The sequence below is a fragment of the Chlamydotis macqueenii genome, chromosome 13 (assembly GCF_036417535.1).
Source record: "Chlamydotis macqueenii isolate bChlMac1 chromosome 13, bChlMac1.mat, whole genome shotgun sequence".
Taxonomy (NCBI): domain Eukaryota; kingdom Metazoa; phylum Chordata; class Aves; order Otidiformes; family Otididae; genus Chlamydotis; species Chlamydotis macqueenii.
Window position 1 is genome coordinate 14720311 of NC_141568.1, and position 18370 is coordinate 14738680.

An 18370-nucleotide genomic window follows, 5' to 3' on the forward strand; every position below is an offset into this window, starting at 1 on the left:
CTGGACCGAGTTGGGCCCAGTCGGCTGCCTGGCGAGAGGCCAGAGGGTGAGGCCTGCAAGGCCCATGAGGCCTGCGCCTCCCCCTCTGCGCCTCTGCTCCTGCTCAGCTTCTTCACATCTTCTCTTCTCTCTCTTTTTTTTTTTCTGTTTTCCCCTACTTAAATACGTTATCACAGAGGCGTTATCACGGGACATTCTGCTACCAATCGGCTCGGCCTTGGCCAGCAGTGGGTCCGCCCTAGGCCCAGCCGAGTCCACTGAACAAAGGGGAGCGACTTCTAGCAGTTTCCTACAGAAGCTACCACCTTAGCCCCCCCCCCCCCCACTAAACAAAACCACGACATGCCCCTATTAATCTTTTGTATTTCTGTGGGCAGTTAGCAACAGAAATGGACAAGAGTCTATTATGAAATTTCAGTTTCTGTGTATGTAATGTGGGTTCTAGATAACCTGTGGGTCTTTGGCTTGCTGCACAGCTGCCTCTTGGGATCCAGCTGAGCCTCTTGAGTATAGTGCCATGGCTGAACTCCTCCTAGAACCACGTTGAGTTCAAAAGCTTTATAGCTATGTTTGTGAACTGCTAAGACCAAGCTAACGAACTTTTTTGGGGGTGTATGGCCCTACACAGAGCTGCTCTTACTGCTCTCCCATTTCTGTCAGGACTTTTTGATTCTAGTGCCACATGGTGTGGAGAACAAGAACTGGTGTGCTTTGAAACGGGAGCTGTGAGAAGAGGTTGCACATACACCCAGTTCACGTTCTGGATTTGTTGCCCCTCTAGGGGTGCTACTGATGTGCCGAGGAGATTGGGGACAGTTGTGGAGAGTAGTTAAGAGCAGTGCTAGGAAAGGCTATGCGCAGTGCTTTGTGGTCTGTTTGCTTTAGAAAGTCCCATTTGTGCCATGCCTGTCTCTTACCAGGGAAGTTCTACTGAAGGACATGCAAAGGCTGTGTACCTGTTAAACTGCGTTAGCTTTGACTGTGCTTGGTTGGAAGGCTTTTCAGAAGAAACGTAAGGTATTTCATGATGGAGAGGGAGAACAGCCAAGCACTCCTGCAATTACTTTGTATCTGCTAATGTTCTGAAATACTTAGTCATACATACTGACTGCAAGCAGGGGAAAAATTGTCCATAAGTCCTGTTGGATGCACTTTTTAAAAGTGTTTCTCTTGTTTTAGGTGGCAGAAATACTGCATAACTGTAGACTCAGGTGAAGTTTTTGCTTCTTCCTCCCTTCAGCTTTCTTAAGTTTACAGGGTATGCGAGAGAAACGTAAGTCTCCCATGGTTTAACATAATGCTTTATTTCCACTCCCCTATCAGTTTCAATAAGTGGCTAATCCCTAAGTGTCAAAGCCATGACAATTTTGGAGTGGGCTGTGTACGTGGATTGACTTGAGTTCAAAGTCTGAATGTGTTAGAGGATGAGTTTCTTTTGCTTGCACTAATGTAGTTGCTGATACTGTTTTACAAATGCCAAAAAAAATTATTGACAGCTAGCATTTGACTTCATTGTTTCTTTTGATTTTTTTTCTGACTTTTTTCTTTTCCTCCAGTGGACTTTATATTACAGCACTAAATTTGCTTTTCAGTTGCTTTGAATGTCCCACAGTTTTTAATGAGACTGTGCCTTGTTTGGCAAAAAAAAAAAGAAAATTTTGCAGTTATTTGGTCCATGAAGCTTGATGCAATTCAGGGTTTGTTTTTTTTTAACATTGACTGAGAGCCAAGCAAATGCCTCTTTGTGATAGTAGCTTTATAATAAATAACCCAGCTAGAAAAGCATGCAGTGGCACTACCCATCCTAATATATAAACATCTCTCTGGACTTGTGTTGTCTGCATTGACATCTACAGCAAGTTGTCTTTAATGCTCCTACAGTTAAGATTAATGCTGTTACAGAACTGCATTAATTGAATGCTCAGTCTTTTTTTGTTGATGTGGTGAGTTTTAGCAGCCTTACTGTACTGGAAGTGTTCTTAAATCATGTTCCTGAATGTTAAAGAGTTTTTATACCTTCAAGCTGAATGCTTTGCTGGTTAAGTGTGAGGCTTTTGGAAGGGACCCAGAATGGCAAAAAGTTGTATTGTAGTCAGGCTGAGGCTTTCTCCTGTGCTGCAGTTAGTAGGGCTGTTGGCATTAAAATGCTTTCTCTCAAGCAACCTTTTGGTTCCTTTCATTGCGTAAGGTGTCAGTTGAATCAAATGCATACTCCATCTTATTTCTGCTTGCTTCAGGTTTTTTTGGTTGGGCTGCCCATCAATTATTTGAGAAAGCGTAGGTCTGCTGTTTGGACGTAACTTTTTACCTGGCTAACTGGCTTGTGACAGCGCATTGAGCTGTTTAGTGACGCAGTGCGTCTTCTTTGAGTTGGTAGAGCCTGTCGAGCAAGCATGTGTAAAGACTGTCTTGATTTCAGATGTTCTTTGGTCTTTCCTTGGTCACTCTTCTTCTGGAAGCTCTTCTCTTTCATTTTTTTTCAGTCTTGATTTACTAAATCATCTTCTGTTAACCTGCTGCTTTGTTTTCCTTTTTAAATTCCGTCATTGTGGAGCTAAGCTATTGGTATAAGGTAGGTAGAGAGCAGAAGATAAAAGCCAGAAATAGAAGGTAGGGAGAATGGTAAGACAAAACATGTTCAGCAGTTTTTATTCCTAGTGTTCTGCTAATGGTCTTAGTTGTAGCGATCAACACATCTTCTCTGAAATAGCAGAAACCTTTTTCTCAGAGCTTGGCTGGGTAATTTCTAGGAGAGTAAATCTGTAAAAAGTTGATGAAGATACCCTTCTATTAAAATTAGTGGAAGTGGAAAATCCTCAGCAAGCTGCAGGATCACATCCAGTGAGTTGATGGTATCTTCTGGTGACTCTTCCAATAAATATAAAGCTTTTCTCTAAAACCCACTTTGTGAAAAAGGAGGATTAGGTTAAAAAAAAAAAAATAAGAGAAAGGAGAAAAGCTAGCAAATACTTTAAGACAGAATGACTGAGAAGTGAAGTGGACAGGCAGCGCAAAGCTCGCTGCAGCAAGAACTGGAGAGTCTCTCCAAAGAGGTTATGAATTTTAATTTGAAAATCCACACTTTCTTGGGAAGAAATCTCTGCAGTGGGACAACATTTTTTTTTTTTTTAGCTGGCTAAGATGTCAACCAAGACTCCTGTATATTTCTGTATTTTTGTGGTACACTGTTTATCCTGGAGTAGCTTATTGTTTTCTTTAAAATACTGTTAACGTTTTCCCAGCTGACAAGAGGCTGATTTTAAAACAGACATTTTCAGATTAATTTACTTTTAGTGAGAGGAGCAGACTGTAGCGCATAGCACGGAATAGGCAGGAGTAAATGCTCGTCCGGGTGGTGAATTTTGGCGTGCAGGAGCCCCGGGTCAGGATGAAGTAGAGGGCAGTGAACGCGGAGGTGGCAGGAGGCTGAGGCTGCGCTGCTGCAGTGCGCGTCGCTGGCCGCTGGAGGACAGCCGTGCCTCGCCGGGCCTGCTGCGGGGGGCTGCCTTCTGCGGGAGGGTGTTGCGGTAGCGACAGGTTACTTCAGGATGAGAGATAAGCATCTCCAAGAGGAGGAGCTGGAAGAAATAGGGGTGTCTTAGTTCCTTTACTGAACAGTTGTAAGAGTTGTTCCCCTTGCTTCACACTCATGTACACCCCTCATTGTGAGCATCCTCTGAACTTAAGTCTTGCCTGCAGGCATTTATTTGGTCTCAGTGTAAGCCTGCATGCCTAGGCTGGCAAACTTTCCTGACAGCGTGAGCCATAAGCCAAAGTCTTCATGTGTGTGACCTGTTCCTTGATGGATACAGGTTTTTTCTGGTGTGCGAGTCTGAGATAATGCCTTCCTACCATTCTGCCAGTGGATCTGCTTCTGCAGGACGCTGGCAAATCCTGGCCTGTTGGCTCGCTTTCAGGTGACTTGGCAGGCTTGTTACCAACTTTGGTGTTGACAGTTAATGTGAAGGTCCTTATGAGAGTCCCACCTGAACTGCTCAGAACTGCGCTGTTTGTGGCAAGGTTGCAGACCTCCGCTCTGTTCCTCTACAAGGCGCCAAAATGGAATTGCTTTAGCTCTGCAGATGGCTTTTGTCATTTTTCCCCTCCATCTTAAATCTTTTATTAGCATCCCCCAGCCATTTTCCAGGTTCATGTAGTTTGTTTAGCTCTGTCCTTCCTTTTCTTTTTCAGAGACTTGGTCACCTGAAAAGGCTTCTCCTTCTCTCTCTCTCTGCGAATACTTGAGATAATTGAAACACGGTTTGCTCCAATTGTTTCGCAGTTGCTGTAGGCCAAAGACTGGTGCTCTGTTCTGATCGCCTGCTGGCTAGTGTTAAGTACTTACATCATCTTGCGTACTTCAGCTGTTTGTCCATATGGATTTGCTCTGACTTGAGAAGCTGATGGGTGGTAAAGGGAAGGAGAGGCCGGATCCCTGCAGGGCGTGCAGATGAAGCCATATGTCAGTATTTCTGGGTATCTGGTGCCCCCTGGAGACTGCTGCTGCCCATGACATAGTGAATATCAAGACTGCACATTAATAGATGTCCCTTGTCTGAGCAGACTGAAGAACACTATGAGCTATATTGTTCTTACAACAGAAGTGGAGGATACTACAAAAGGCAGTAGCGTTAAAGCAAGGGCTCTCTTCACAAAACGGATGAAATAGATTGCTTTAGCTGGTCTGAGAGGCCAGTCATCTAATAGGAAAATGTGGAAGTTTCTTATTAAATCTGGAATTGGAATCAGAACCTTATCATAAGCTTTGTAAGGAAATGGACATTTTTGTTACTTGTTTTGGCAGTGAAATTGACCTTGGTACCTTTTTAATGCTTAGGGATATAATAACTTGGATCCTGATGCAGGGAATGTGTTTGATATGGTTGTGGAATCTGCTTTCGTTTTTCCAAAGTAAACCACCTAGAGCAGAGGTAGACTTAGGAAATACTCCTTTACTATGACTTTTACTGTTTTCACTTGGGGAAAAAGATAGCTGCAAAATGGTAACCTCTTAGCTATTACTACTCTTGAAACAACCTTCCTGCAGAATGAGAATACAGGAATTTCATATTTTACCCTGCGTGCGGAGGAGAAGCCTGGGTAGTCTGAGGAGGAAAAAGAATTCAATGTTATGCTTGTATGCAGCTCTTTTCGGAGTTACAGTTAAGGCCTACCCAAATGCTGAGCTTCAGTATTGTTGTTTGTTTATGACTATGTGGGTAGATTTAACTCAGGTTATCATGAGAAATCATTAGAGTTCACCAGCTTTGAGTCCGCATCATTTAAGGTGAAGTAAAGTTTTACCTGAGCCTTGACTGCCTGCTGCAGCTCATTTGGCCCAAAGAGGGCACCGTGCATCATCCTCTGCCCGGGGGCCAGGCGGTGCCCAGAAGTGGGAGCAGGAATTGAGCTCCAGGCTTGGAGTCTGAACTTAGGAGAGATATACTTGACTAACTCGATTATGTCCTTTTTATTTTTGTTGTTCAGAGAAGCTTAAATATTAATGTCAAACAACTACTATTTCCTGTAACAAGTGAAGCTGAAGATCTTGTGCTGAATTCTTAGTGCTTTTTCTTCCTGGAAAAGTTCTGCAGTTCTCAAATGTAATTCTTTAAGGTTGGCTTTTTACTTTTAACAGTATATTATTTTTGTACCTTTAAAATGTGTAGCCAAAGACTGCTTCTGATATTGCTAAGCTCTGTGAAGTGACTAAACAAGCTCAATAAGGAATAATGCTGCTGTGCATCTTACCTGTGGGATTTGTGGCCTTTGTGATATGCATGTTCCCATTTCTCAATCTCTTCTCTTTGCTTTCCTTCCTTTCCAGGAAACTGGTACAGTTGTCTCACTTCAGGCAGCGTTCTGTGATTGCCTTGGTTTACAGTGGTGATAGGCTAGTGGAAACCTACGGTTCTCCAATCCTCTTTTCTGAATGTGATTGCAGTACGTTGCTGCTGTTGAGCTGGTTGTTTTCAGTTAGGCCACTTGTCTCTCTGGGGGGCTTGTGCAGTTGTTAAAATACACTGGATGGTGTGCAGCATTCATTCTCTTGTTTTTACAGCAGGAAGGTGAAATGGAAGGTGAGGCAGTCGAAGCTATTGTGGAGGAATCGGAAACGTTTATTAAGGGGAAAGAGAGAAAAACTTATCAAAGACGCCGTGAAGGTGGGCAGGAGGATGATGCTTGTCATATACCACCAAGCCAAACAGATGGAGGTGAAGTAGTGCAGGATGTCAACAGTGGTGTGCAGATGGTGATGATGGAACAGCTGGATCCAACTCTTCTTCAAATGAAGACTGAAGTAATGGAAGGCGCAGTACCTCAAGAAACAGAGGCCACGGTGGATGACACACAGATCATAACGCTTCAGGTTGTTAACATGGAAGAGCAGCCTATAAATCTTGGTGAGCTTCAGCTGGTCCAAGTACCTGTACCAGTGACTGTACCTGTTGCCACCACGTCTGTAGAAGAACTTCAGGGAGCTTATGAAAATGAGGTTTCCAAAGGAGGCCTGCAAGAGGGAGAGCCCATGATCTGTCACACCCTCCCTTTACCAGAAGGCTTCCAAGTAGTGAAAGTGGGTGCTAATGGTGAGGTGGAAACACTGGAACAAGGTGAACTTCAGCCACAGGAAGATCCCAATTGGCAAAAAGATCCAGACTATCAGCCACCAGCCAAAAAAACAAAGAAAAACAAAAAGAGTAAGCTTCGCTACACTGAGGAAGGCAAAGATGTGGATGTCTCTGTGTATGACTTTGAAGAGGAGCAGCAGGAGGGTTTGTTGTCTGAGGTCAATGCAGAAAAGGTGGTGGGCAATATGAAGCCACCTAAACCAACAAAAATTAAAAAGAAAGGTAAGCTCCCTGTCTGCATGTGGATTTTGAAAATGTATTTGTTATGGTGGGACCTTACAGGTGACTGAGTAGATGCAAGTGGGAGTTAAGCTGATATGTCCAGTGTCACTTAATCTTCATGTAAGAGTACTCAGCTCTATTGTTTCTTGGGCAAACCTCCCATCTCCTCCATCTAGGCTATAAAGGAGCTCATTTTCCTCAAGTGTGATGCTGTGGCAGTAGTATTTCCATATAACTGCTGTTGAAAAGATTCTTCTCTTTGCTGTAATGCATGTGTAAGGGTCTGTGCATGTGGTTTGCATTGGGAACCAACATATCATTAGTTCTGTGGGTTTTTCCTAACCAACTGCTGGGTAGGGTTAGATGGTGCAAAATACAGCAATAGGTATGTTTGATTTTTTTTTTCTTAAGACTGTAACTTGAGGAGCCCTTTTCAGAGTGGAGAAGGAACATTGAGTGCTGGCATAGTAATGAAAACTGAAGCCAAGCCAGCCACAAGCAATGACTGTTCCTAAGAATATGCGGTTGGATTTAACGGTACATGATGGTTCCTTGTAGTAGTTCCATGTCCCAGGAATTTTTCCTTTTCCCTACTCATCTCTTATGTTATGCAGTAGATCACAGTACTGTCAGTAGTAAAGATGTTTTCATTCCTGGCTAGGTGTAAAGAAGACATTCCAGTGCGAGCTGTGCAGTTACACTTGTCCACGTCGTTCCAACTTGGACCGCCACATGAAAAGCCACACTGATGAAAGACCACACAAGTGCCATCTCTGTGGCAGGGCTTTCCGGACAGTCACGTTGCTGAGGAACCACCTTAACACTCACACAGGTACTCTTGCTTTTGCGTATGTTGTTTTTGTAGGATCTACTCTGTCTTTAGAACAGGTAGAAAACTAAGGTGGATCTATCTTGAATCTGCCTAATTCCACTTCCGGAACAAGCTAAAAAAGAAGAAACTGTGCAGTGCTGCTATTGATTTCTCATCTGAACAGGTTTTCTGCCTGGCTAGGTCAGGTGCAAAGCTCATCCCCTGCACAGGTATAAAACTGATCCTGGCCACCATCTGAAATTACCTGAAGCTGCAGAAAATGTTCCGTTTGTCGTGGACGTTGGTAGCTGCATTCTAAGCTTTTTGCTGCGGCAGAAAAGTAAGATGAGAATGAGGCTGGAGCTAAACATAAGGGAATTGAAAATAGAGAGAGAGAAAAAAAAAAAAAAAAACAAAAAAAAAAAAACCAAAAACCTGATCCCCAAGGAACAGATTGTAAACTGAACCAATAAAACTTATGGCGAAGAACTGTGGTATATTTCTGCTGCTCCTTAGTTAAGTTTCTAGTATAAAACTGAAGGTAATTGAACTGTAATTAAATTTAAACTTGTTGTGTCCTTTTCCCCCAAGAAAGTCTAATTCATATGCCTTGTTTTCTGTGCATACTTATGTCTAACTGGGTGGTTTGAAATTTATAAATAACCAAGTGACACACAAATACAGAAGTTTGTTTCCTTGCTGAAAGGATATTGTCTAAGGTCTTCAGTGCATTAGTTACAGGTGTAGAAGTTGACTCCTGTGTACTACTTGCTCCTCTAATCTTTCAGAACATTAATGTTGTTAATTAAGTTTTTTTTTAAAAAAAACCAACCAAACAACTCTCCAATGTTTTCTTTTGCTACTAAATCTGAGTGTCATCATCTTCCTGTTTTGCTGCAAACGATCAGGTACTCGCCCTCACAAGTGCCCAGACTGCGACATGGCCTTTGTGACCAGTGGAGAGTTGGTTCGGCATCGCCGCTACAAACATACCCATGAGAAACCATTCAAGTGTTCAATGTGTGATTATGCTAGTGTGGAGGTATGTTATTAATTGTTACAGCACTGAATACTTCCTTTTACGCTTCAAAGCTTGTTCACCATCTGTTATAAACACTGTTCTTAGGCATTTCCTCTTTGACCATTTATTTAAAAGGCTCAGAGCAAAAAAAAAAAAAGTTATAAGTCAGGTCTGCCCTTGGAAGCAAATGGTGGGGTTTCCTCAGTTAATGAGAAAACAGTTTGAGAGCATTTATACTCAGAAATCGTCTTTGGAGACAATAGTTGTCATTCTGTTTTAAATTACTTGGCCTTTATGATGATTAGAAGAACTTTAACTTGCTTCGTGTTGAAGGAGGCAGCCATCTCCTTGCTGCAGCAGGATGAAGTTTCAGATTAGAGATACCCTCTGGTTTTAGAAGCGTGCATTCTGTGCGTTACTTGTTTATGCCATTAAGGTGACTGGAGCCAAAGCTAATGAGCCTTTGCTTCAATCTTGGTGGAAAGTAGCTTTGCTAATGTTGGATGATTGTCTAATTTGCTCAAGTAAGTTAACCTTCCTTAAATGCTCTCCACTATGCAATATAGCTACTTGCTACAGGGCAGCTTTTCTGTTGTGATAGGAAATTGGAGCAAGATGATGAGCAATGTAATTAAAAAAAAAAAAAACAAACAAACAAACAAAAAACGGGATGTCTGCGGTGGAAGAAGGCTATAGTGGGAGAAGTTGAGTAGGGGTTTTGGGCTTTTTTTTCCTACCCACGCTGTGGCTGCAGTGCTGTAATTCCAGGCCCTGTGGTTTGAGTGCTGAATAAATTGTGTTGCAGTGGTTTTTCATAGTGTGAATTGGGAAAGAATAACCAAGTTGGTCCTTATGTGAGCTCATGCTGTGTTTTGTCAACATATGTGATTAAGTAGCCTGGTCAGGCTGGAGTAGAAAATGCCTTAACATTTCTGTTCATGCTGACCTTTTAGCTGGGTTTGTACCTTCTAAATGGAAGCAGGAGAGGAAAGGAATTAAGCCACCTTCTTGACTATTGAACTAAATTTTTGTTGTTCTCAGTAAGAAATTGATTTATTTTATCCCTCTCAAAGTAACTGGAGGCAACCCAAGAAAGCACCCTGTGGAGAAAAATATACTGTACAGGGGACACTAACCCCCTGCAATGTTCATTGGGTGCGTGCTTTCCCGGAACATTTTCCTGTGTCTCTACAGGGTACTTTGAAATGTTAGTGTCTTCAGGTGCTGAGATGGTTGATAACAGCAAGGTGAGCACAAGACTAAATTGCGCTGCACTGAATGTGGGAACAAGCATCAAAGCAAGACTGGGATTGAGGTTGGGAGGTGAAGTAGAGTGGGCAGGAGCAAGTGGCTATGTGCAGTGTGAGAACGGCATTGTAACGTGCTTGTTTGGTTCAGTGGCAAGATAAAAACACGCGATCTGTCTTGCTCGATGCTAACTTCATTCTTGCTCTTGTTTTCCAGGTTAGCAAATTGAAACGCCACATTCGTTCTCACACTGGAGAGCGTCCGTTCCAGTGCAGCTTGTGCAGCTATGCCAGCAGGGATACCTACAAACTGAAGAGACACATGAGGACCCACTCTGGTACTGATGCCACGTTTTTTCTTGTATTGTTTGTTTTAGTGTCAGAGTGCTGAGACTGCAGACAATGTGTGCTAACAGTCTTCAACAGCAAAAGAAATACTATTTTGTAGTTTAATATATAAAACCTTTATAAAGTCTGCGGCCAAAGAGAAAGCACCATGATTGTGTGCTAGTAAATGCATAACCTGATAGTAATTACTGTACTGAGAAATGAGCTTGGAGGATTCTGATTTCCAGTTTGATTGTGAGGTGATAAAATACAGGCACTTCTAGTTATGAACAGAAGCTTCTTCTGTTACCAGTGTTCCACTTCCAGTTGAAGATTAGAGCCGTTTACAGTTTCATGCTTGAGTGTAATTGCAACAGCATCTCATACATGCAGTTCATAAAGACAGAAGTATTATCGTGCTTTCATACTTCAATAGAAGTAACAATTTTTTAGCACAGGATGTTGCTGGAGTTAATCATATTGCTAAAATGGAAGGGGGGGGACGGAATGCCTGTGAATGTATACATGAGCATTCAGAACCCCCACACCTCAAAGTCTGGTGCCACATGCTGTCTTCTAGCAGCCTGTGTGTAGGTCTCCATGCATTTCTCAGAGTAAAGTTAGGGATGTAACTCATTTGCTTGAAGATTGAACATGAGTCTCTTGGTAGAAAGATGTATGTTGGAGTTAAAACTTTAGAGAAAGAGACATCTGAGCTCTTTCTAGAGTTGCTGTTTCTATCAGCTGTCTGTTACAAGTTTCTGGGAAGTTGTTTTGGTGCGGCTTCTTGGTGAGTTTTCTTTTTAATAAAAGTACTTCTATTTTTTTCCTTCTGCTACTGAAGGAGAGAAGCCATATGAATGTTACATCTGCCATGCTCGCTTCACTCAGAGTGGTACCATGAAGATGCACATTTTGCAGAAGCACACGGAGAATGTGGCCAAATTTCACTGTCCTCACTGTGATACTGTTATAGCGAGAAAGAGTGACTTGGGTATGTATCTCGCAGAAGTGGACATTTGATGAGGATTCTGCAAAACCCTTTTCCAGAGTTAGAGTTCACATAACCCAACTGCTGTCTTTTTTTTTTAACCTAATAGTTCTGGTAACTGCACAAAACGAAGCACAGGCTTAGATGTGTGCCTGGTAATACCACTTTTAGCTTACAGTAGTTGCTGCAAACTATGATGATTTTCAGTTTCTTTTCATTATTTGAAAAGGTGGAATGTTTTCCACATGTATGAGGCAAGTTACTGCTGTCAGGCCTGTAGATGCAAGGCGCTTATTGAACTTGGACTGAGGTTACAGCTGCATACAGATTGGGATCTGAAAAAACCAAAAGATCATTTGGCTTGACCTCCTGCATGTTGGGAGGCCATTAAGTTTCATGCAGAGATATTTTCATCAAGCTAAAATGTTTGAATTAGACCAAGTGGTTTAATTTTCTGGGGTGTGGAGCCAAGTGCCATAGACAGGGTAGGAGAGGCTGAGTTGCCCTGAGTCCTTGCAGTGAGAGAGTGTCGATCTAGTGAGCAGTATCCAGTGTGAATCCAATAGGCAAGTGCTCTTTTTTTTTATGTTCTACAAGAAGGTGAAAAATAATATCACTCCCAGAGCAGCTGAGGAGAAGGAAGAAGCCATGATTTGGCAGAACTTTCTGTCTATAAACAGAATATCACCCAAGTAATGGGAAGGCAGGCTCCCTTCCAATACAGACAAGTGTAAAGCGCTACAGTGAGAGGCAGTTTGAGAGGATGGCAGTCAGTTGATGTCAGGAGCAAACGAGCTGATTTACAACAGAGGAAAATGTATGTTAGCTATGAAGGATTTTTCTTCTGATAATACTTTAGTCTACCCTAAGCTACCTTGTGCAGCTGTGGTATGCTCTTAGTTGGAGGGTTTTAAAGAAGTGACTAAAACCTTTGTCGGATTATCTGCTGGTATCCCTTTTGCCTTCTAGCCCTGTCGCTCTGACTTCTAATCCTGCAGAAAATTCTATTTCTCCTAGCATATTACCTGGCTTCTGGCTATATCGGACTTCTTCGGCAATTCGGAGTAGTCTTAAACACAGCAGTCCATAAGACACTTCAGTTTGACAATCCTATGTTATCAAATGCAAGTATACTGTATCAGCACAGCCTGCTAATAACCAAATCCAGAATCCTGTGGAAAAACTTGATGGAGTTTTTATTGAAGACCTTTCTGTCTAGAAATTGTTCTGGTTGCTTTTAATTGAGTGTCTTAGGTTTTTGGTAGAATCCTAAATTAACTATTTCACTGTTTTGACTTAAGCTCAAGAGTATGTGAAGGGAGATTGCTGAGGGGACTGTAGGTTAGTCTTTCCTGCTTGGAAAGCCATGGTGATTAAAGCCTCTGATTCTTTTGCTCCCAGGTGTCCATTTGCGAAAGCAGCATTCCTACATCGAGCAGGGCAAGAAGTGTCGCTACTGTGATGCTGTGTTTCATGAGCGATACGCCCTCATACAGCATCAAAAGTCTCACAAGAATGAGAAGCGCTTCAAGTGTGACCAGTGCGATTATGCATGCAGACAGGTAAGTTGGTGGGATTGTCATCCCTTATGAGCCTTAGAACAGGAGCTAAAAATACGAGGTGGAAATCTTAACTGTTTGACCAGCTGTCAAGATCACATTAGCTCTCTAGATCATTTGCAGGGTGTGAAGGAAAGTTCAGTGGCCTTTGCTTCTTGATAGTGTAGTGCTCCCCTGTGGAGAGTACCTTCTAAGTCACAGTCTTGATGTAGCTGTTGACAAAGGGATGAGAGTCCACATAGGATGGAAATAGTTAGGACTGAATATGCTGTCAATCAAGATAATCTCACATTCCTGTGGAATCATCCTTTCCTTAATATCAAGGATAAAGTTTTGGCCTCTGTTTAACTGAAAACTTGCTCTTCTGTACCCATATGTCCGAGTGCTCACGTTACTCTTCCTGTCTTGCTTGTCCCTGTCAGGAGCGACACATGGTCATGCATAAACGGACCCATACTGGAGAAAAGCCTTATGCCTGTAGCCATTGTGATAAAACCTTCCGTCAGAAACAGCTCCTTGATATGCACTTCAAACGATACCACGATCCCAACTTTGTCCCTGCTGCCTTTGTCTGTTCCAAGTGTGGCAAAACATTCACTCGCAGGGTAAGGGAATATACTGTTCTGAGTTGTGGGGTTTTGGGGTGGAATGAGGCATTTAACCAAGGGGAGGGGAACGTGCTACCCCAAATGAAAGGTGGTTGAGCTACAAGGCACAGTACTGACCTTTTAAATAGAGCTCTTCTCTCTGAGAAGTAAGGAGCAGGGAGAGACTTCGTATAATTCAGAATTAGTATAGCACATGAGCAATATGAAAATGCAGTTTTATCAATAAAAGTTAATGAAGTTTACCCATTTCCTCTCTATAGTCTTCTTTTAAAAAAAAAGTTACCAGAAAATGTGTTTGAAAATACAGAGCCAGAATATCTGATCTAGGATTCAATGCACGTTATAATTTTTGTTGTGTTTTTTTTTTTTTTCCTCTTCCACTGAGTAGAACACAATGGCCAGACATGCTGACAATTGTTCTGGCCTAGATGGTGGGGAAGGAGAGAATGGAGGAGAGACAAAGAAGGGCAAACGTGGCCGAAAGAGAAAGATGCGGTCTAAGAAAGAAGATTCCTCTGATAGTGGTAAGAAACAGCTCGGTACCTTGTGAGGATTACAGGCCTGTGACTCACTGTGTTCCTTGGTTATTAGTTTGCCCTTTCTGCAAGTTTCTTCTGACATTTGAAAGGCTTTTATCTAGTTGTCAAGCAAAAAATGACAGCTTGTGGCCAAGTGCAGAGGTGACTGCCTGTCAGGGATAGTATAGATTCTGCTGAGTAGCTTGGCTACTTCTATGGTGGAAGTCTGGCAGCATCCCAGAGAGTGGTGGAGATGGTGCTGGCGATCTATGGGCTGCTGTGAAGGGCCTGCTGAGCTGATTAAAGGATCAGGGAGCTGGTGGTGTCTTCCACTTCACAGATGTGTTTCAGTAGACAGGGCCTTGCAAAATAGATTGTATTAGACCTGTCCTGCCTCTGAAGAGAGGTCTTGGGAAACATGGAGTTGGTGGATTGTATGTTGATGGCCCTGAAAAGTATGGCAAGCTGTTTGCAGGGCCATGTTCACGCCTAATGTGTTGCTGTTTATTTGCAACTGACCCCTTTTGTCCTCTTGCCCCTCTGTTTTCCCACACTTACTCTTCTCCAAATCACCTCAGCCACTCCCTAAGTGCATAAGTAGTCCTGTGTGGTCCAAAGCTGCCTTTCCCCGGCATCCCATTATGCATCCCACTCCTAGCCAGTAATTCCCCATACCCCTTGGTCTGAAAGGTGGTCTGGAGAGCTGCTCTGAGTGACTCGTGGTGAGTTTCACACCTGGATGCTGGGGCTGATGGCTCTCCTGAGAGTGGCCTGGACAAAACGTTTGTTCCTCAGAAATCGTTGATTTGGGTTCCCACCTTGCATTGTGTGCCCCTGTGCTCCTCTGGGTTGTGCGGGTGGGACTTTGATGGGCTTGGGAATAGCCCAGCAGTGCATTATTTGGTTGCCCTCCTGCTGTTGTCTCTTTGAGCTCCTTTGTGGATGTGTGGAGGAGCTTTTATCACATAACCCAAGATAATTATGTTCCCTTTTGCTTTCTGAAAGACAACTTGTTCTCTGTAGTGTGAGAGTAACAGACTAACAGTCTGTGCCACCAGCTTCTCATCAAAGGCCTCTTTCCCCTCAGAGTTTACTCCTTTTTGGTGAGGATTTGATGGTGGTTCTCTGTAGATGGATGTGTTTCATTGTTGTTTAAACTGAAGACTTATCTGATAATCATGTTTTTTACAGAGGAAAATGCTGAACCAGATTTGGATGATAATGAAGATGAGGAGGAGACAGCAGTAGAAATTGAGGCTGAACCAGAAGTGGAGCAGGAGGCTCCTGCACCGCCTCCCAGTAAGAAACGAAGAGGAAGACCACCAGGCAAAGCTGCCACCCAACCAAAACAATCTCAGCGTAAGTCACTAATTGAAGCTTAAGCTACGCTACTTGCTTGAGCTTCTTTTTGCTTGGATTTGGCAGTTCTTGTAGGAGAACTGCTCCCCTCAAGTGAGCCGATTTAAAAAGTAGATAACTGTACTTGTCCCTGCTTTGCTAAGAGCTCCCCTTGTGTATGAAATTTGTTGCAAGGGTTTCCTGGTCATGAGGGAACATAGCCGCTTCAGACCGTGCTAAAAGGAGAGGACTTTATTTTTTTCTGTAGTAGTATTGCATTTCATAGATGTGCAAACTGCTTTTTGCAGCACTTGCAGTGTCTCTGCTAATGTACGGTTGGCACAATCGCCACGGTGTTCTTACCTTCATAGACTTTTGTAGGTATTACCGTAAATGAACGTGACTCAGGCCTGTAGTTTGGAACATGTTGTTTCAACTCTACAGGGTTCTCTCAGTAAGAATAGACATCAGTAACTGTGCAAAGCATAAGTAAATAGATTCTAGGAACAAAGCAGGAAGGGCAAATTTATTCCTTCAATGGGTAGTGACTTCCCCAGCGGCTTCCCTGGCTGCTCAGTGCTGCAAGTGTGGCCTGTGTCCTTCCTAGAGTTACAGCCTGTGAAAATTATGCTGAATTCATCACTAGTGTCACTGAATTCCCCTGAATTTAAAGTTTTGCCTTATGCACATACGTCGATACGATCTTGTTTGTTGAGTGCTCTACAAAATCCATTGTTTGAATAGCGTCCTAATGTCTAAAGGTATCCTGGAGCTGTTGTAGTGGTAGCACATCTTCATACAGGCGCAAGGAAATAGATGCTTGATACTTGGATTGAGGCAGGCTGAATCGCTCCCCGCTGATGTGGGAATGTTAATTGTGGGCCTCACCTTCCCTTCCCATGGGAGAATCTTAAGTGTCCACTGGAAAGTTACCCGGTGCGTGTGCACATCAGCTCTGGAAGCAGTTAAAAAATCTCATTTTCACCCTCCTGCTTTGTTTTCTGCCCTTCTAGCTGCAGCAATCATTCAGGTTGAAGACCAGAATACTGGTGAAATTGAAAATATTATAGTTGAAGTAAAGAAAGAACCCGATGCGGAAACAGTAGAGGAAGAGGAGGAAGCTCAGCCTGCTGTAGTGGAAGCTCCCAATGGAGACCTCACTCCTGAGATGATTCTCAGCATGATGGACCGGTGATGGAGGAAGACCACGCTGGCTGACTGAACTGGCCTGGGCTGTGTTTAAGCGGCTCAAATCTATTTTTCCTTTTACCTTTTTTTCTTGGCTTTGGGAAATGCATCATTTTAGACCATTTTACCAAACATACTGGGAAATAAAACTTCAAAATGATGTTAGAATGTGATTTAACTAGAACTTGCTGTTTTATGTTAGCATTACAGGATCATGGAACATTAGGAAATATTTTGGAGTCCTTGAGGGTTTCCTGTGAGATGCTTGATTTAGTTTTTGCTCTGAACTGCATCGTAAAGCTGGTCCAAGGGCCGTGTTTACATGCACCGAGTTTTAATACACAAAAGTGGAAGCCTTGACTAGAGTATGTGGTAAACCACTCCGGACTTGCACTTCCAGTTCCCAGAGTCCTCGAGCCTCCTTCTCTCAGTAGTGTTTTTAACTGTAAATGCAGACTTGGGAGGGTTCTAGACTTTTAAAATGTTTTTTTTTTTTTTTTTTTTGCTTTTCCCCACTGACTAGCTCCGGTTCTCCAAGTCGGCTGCACACGGTAGTTTTGGCATGCTCCAACTGGTTTCTGTCCTTAATATGCTTTGCTTTCTGCAAAGCATTTCTGTAATGGTCAAGCTTGTAAATAACTTTTTTTTACATTTTAATCTTTTTCCATTAATTAAGAGGTATGCAAAAATGCAGTTTAAATAAACCCCAGTATTTTAATTCCTTTCAAACTAAGTGACAAGAGGATTGATAGAGTGTAAATGTTGGAAGAGCTGTTGATAACCAATCACGTAGAGACGAGACATACCCAGACTATTGCTGGCAGAACAAGAGAAACCCACATGTGAAATCTGGTTTTGAAGCACACAGAACTGGCGTTTGAAACATGTATAATTAACCTTCTTTTTTGAGTTATAATTTCACGACTACATTTTCTTTGCTCTATCCTGTAGTTGTATTTTGTGTTTATGAATCCTATGTTAAGGCAGAAGCGGTGATTTATAAGTGGGTCACTGCAGCCCTCAAAACCTGGGCCAGGAAATTTTAATAGGTCAGTAATTATACAATTTTGGATATCTGAAAAAGACAAAAAAGGAATAATGTGAAATACAAATGATGCCTGTATATGAACTGTCACATGTTAAAATATGTAAGCTTTTTATAGAGCCTCCGTCTTGCTGATTTCAAACAAATTTTTCTTCTATGTATCGCTTTTAAGAGAGCTATCAGTTTAGCTATCAGACTCTAGGTTGATGCATTTTTGTACTTAGCTGTACTGTGTGATATTTTTCATTATTTTAGGAAGCCAACACGGGGAAAAAAAATACTGTTATAAAATATGTAATGGGGTTTGAAAGCTGGGAAGGAGAATATACTGCTGTACAGCTAATAAATAATAATGGATTAACATGTGTGCTCACTGGCTGCTTTCTTTGTGTATCAACGGCGGGACCTGGCGGTGATCTCCAGTCTGTAAAGCCGCTGCTCCTGGAAGGATGCTGCACGCCTGTAGCAGGCCCCAGCTCTTCTCTTGCTGTGGATCTCCCCCCTACCCTGTGCCGAACGCGAGGTGTCCGTGACATTAAATCACGGTGTGCTGCTCTGTGCCGGCCGAGGTGAGTGTGCACATAAGCATGCGTCGTCACTGTGGTGAAGCCAGTGCGTGGTCCCCGTTTCCTCATGGCAGCTCCGTTGGGTACCCAGGCTCTGAGCTGCTGGGGCTGTGGGGAGGAGCGTGCAGCGGGGAGGTGATGTAAAACGTGCTGGGCTGGGCACTCGTGGACGTCAGCATTTACAGCTTGAGCAAGAAGTAATGCGGGAGTAGTTATTCTTGTTTGTCTTGGCTGTGAGTTTAAACACTTGTAGCTGATGGTTTAGATAGCAGGAATATTTCCGTTTCATCCTGGAAA

At 42.8% G+C, this 18370-nt stretch overlaps 1 protein-coding gene across 18 annotated transcripts in view; it reads left to right on the forward strand.

Annotated features, from left to right (window-relative positions):
* Nucleotides 1–17868, forward strand: part of CTCF (CCCTC-binding factor) — a 35828-nt gene extending 17960 nt beyond the window's left edge. For 12 of the 18 annotated variants that reach the window (XM_086758327.1, XM_086758312.1, XM_086758315.1 and 9 more), the window contains 10 exons: nucleotides 6062–6854; nucleotides 7516–7686; nucleotides 8574–8707; nucleotides 10151–10271; nucleotides 11105–11254; nucleotides 12653–12813; nucleotides 13233–13415; nucleotides 13807–13942; nucleotides 15128–15295; nucleotides 16288–17868. In XM_086758327.1, the coding sequence (XP_086614453.1) occupies nucleotides 6074–6854; nucleotides 7516–7686; nucleotides 8574–8707; nucleotides 10151–10271; nucleotides 11105–11254; nucleotides 12653–12813; nucleotides 13233–13415; nucleotides 13807–13942; nucleotides 15128–15295; nucleotides 16288–16469 (2187 nt within the window). In that variant the 5' untranslated portion in view covers nucleotides 6062–6073 and the 3' untranslated portion in view covers nucleotides 16470–17868. Of the gene's footprint in view, nucleotides 1–2546; nucleotides 2623–6061; nucleotides 6855–7515; nucleotides 7687–8573; nucleotides 8708–10150; nucleotides 10272–11104; nucleotides 11255–12652; nucleotides 12814–13232; nucleotides 13416–13806; nucleotides 13943–15127; nucleotides 15296–16287 lie in introns of those variants that run through there. The other 6 variants (XM_086758321.1, XM_086758322.1, XM_086758323.1 and 3 more) reach the window with 2 other exon arrangements.
* The last annotated feature ends 502 nt before the right edge of the window (nucleotides 17869–18370 follow it).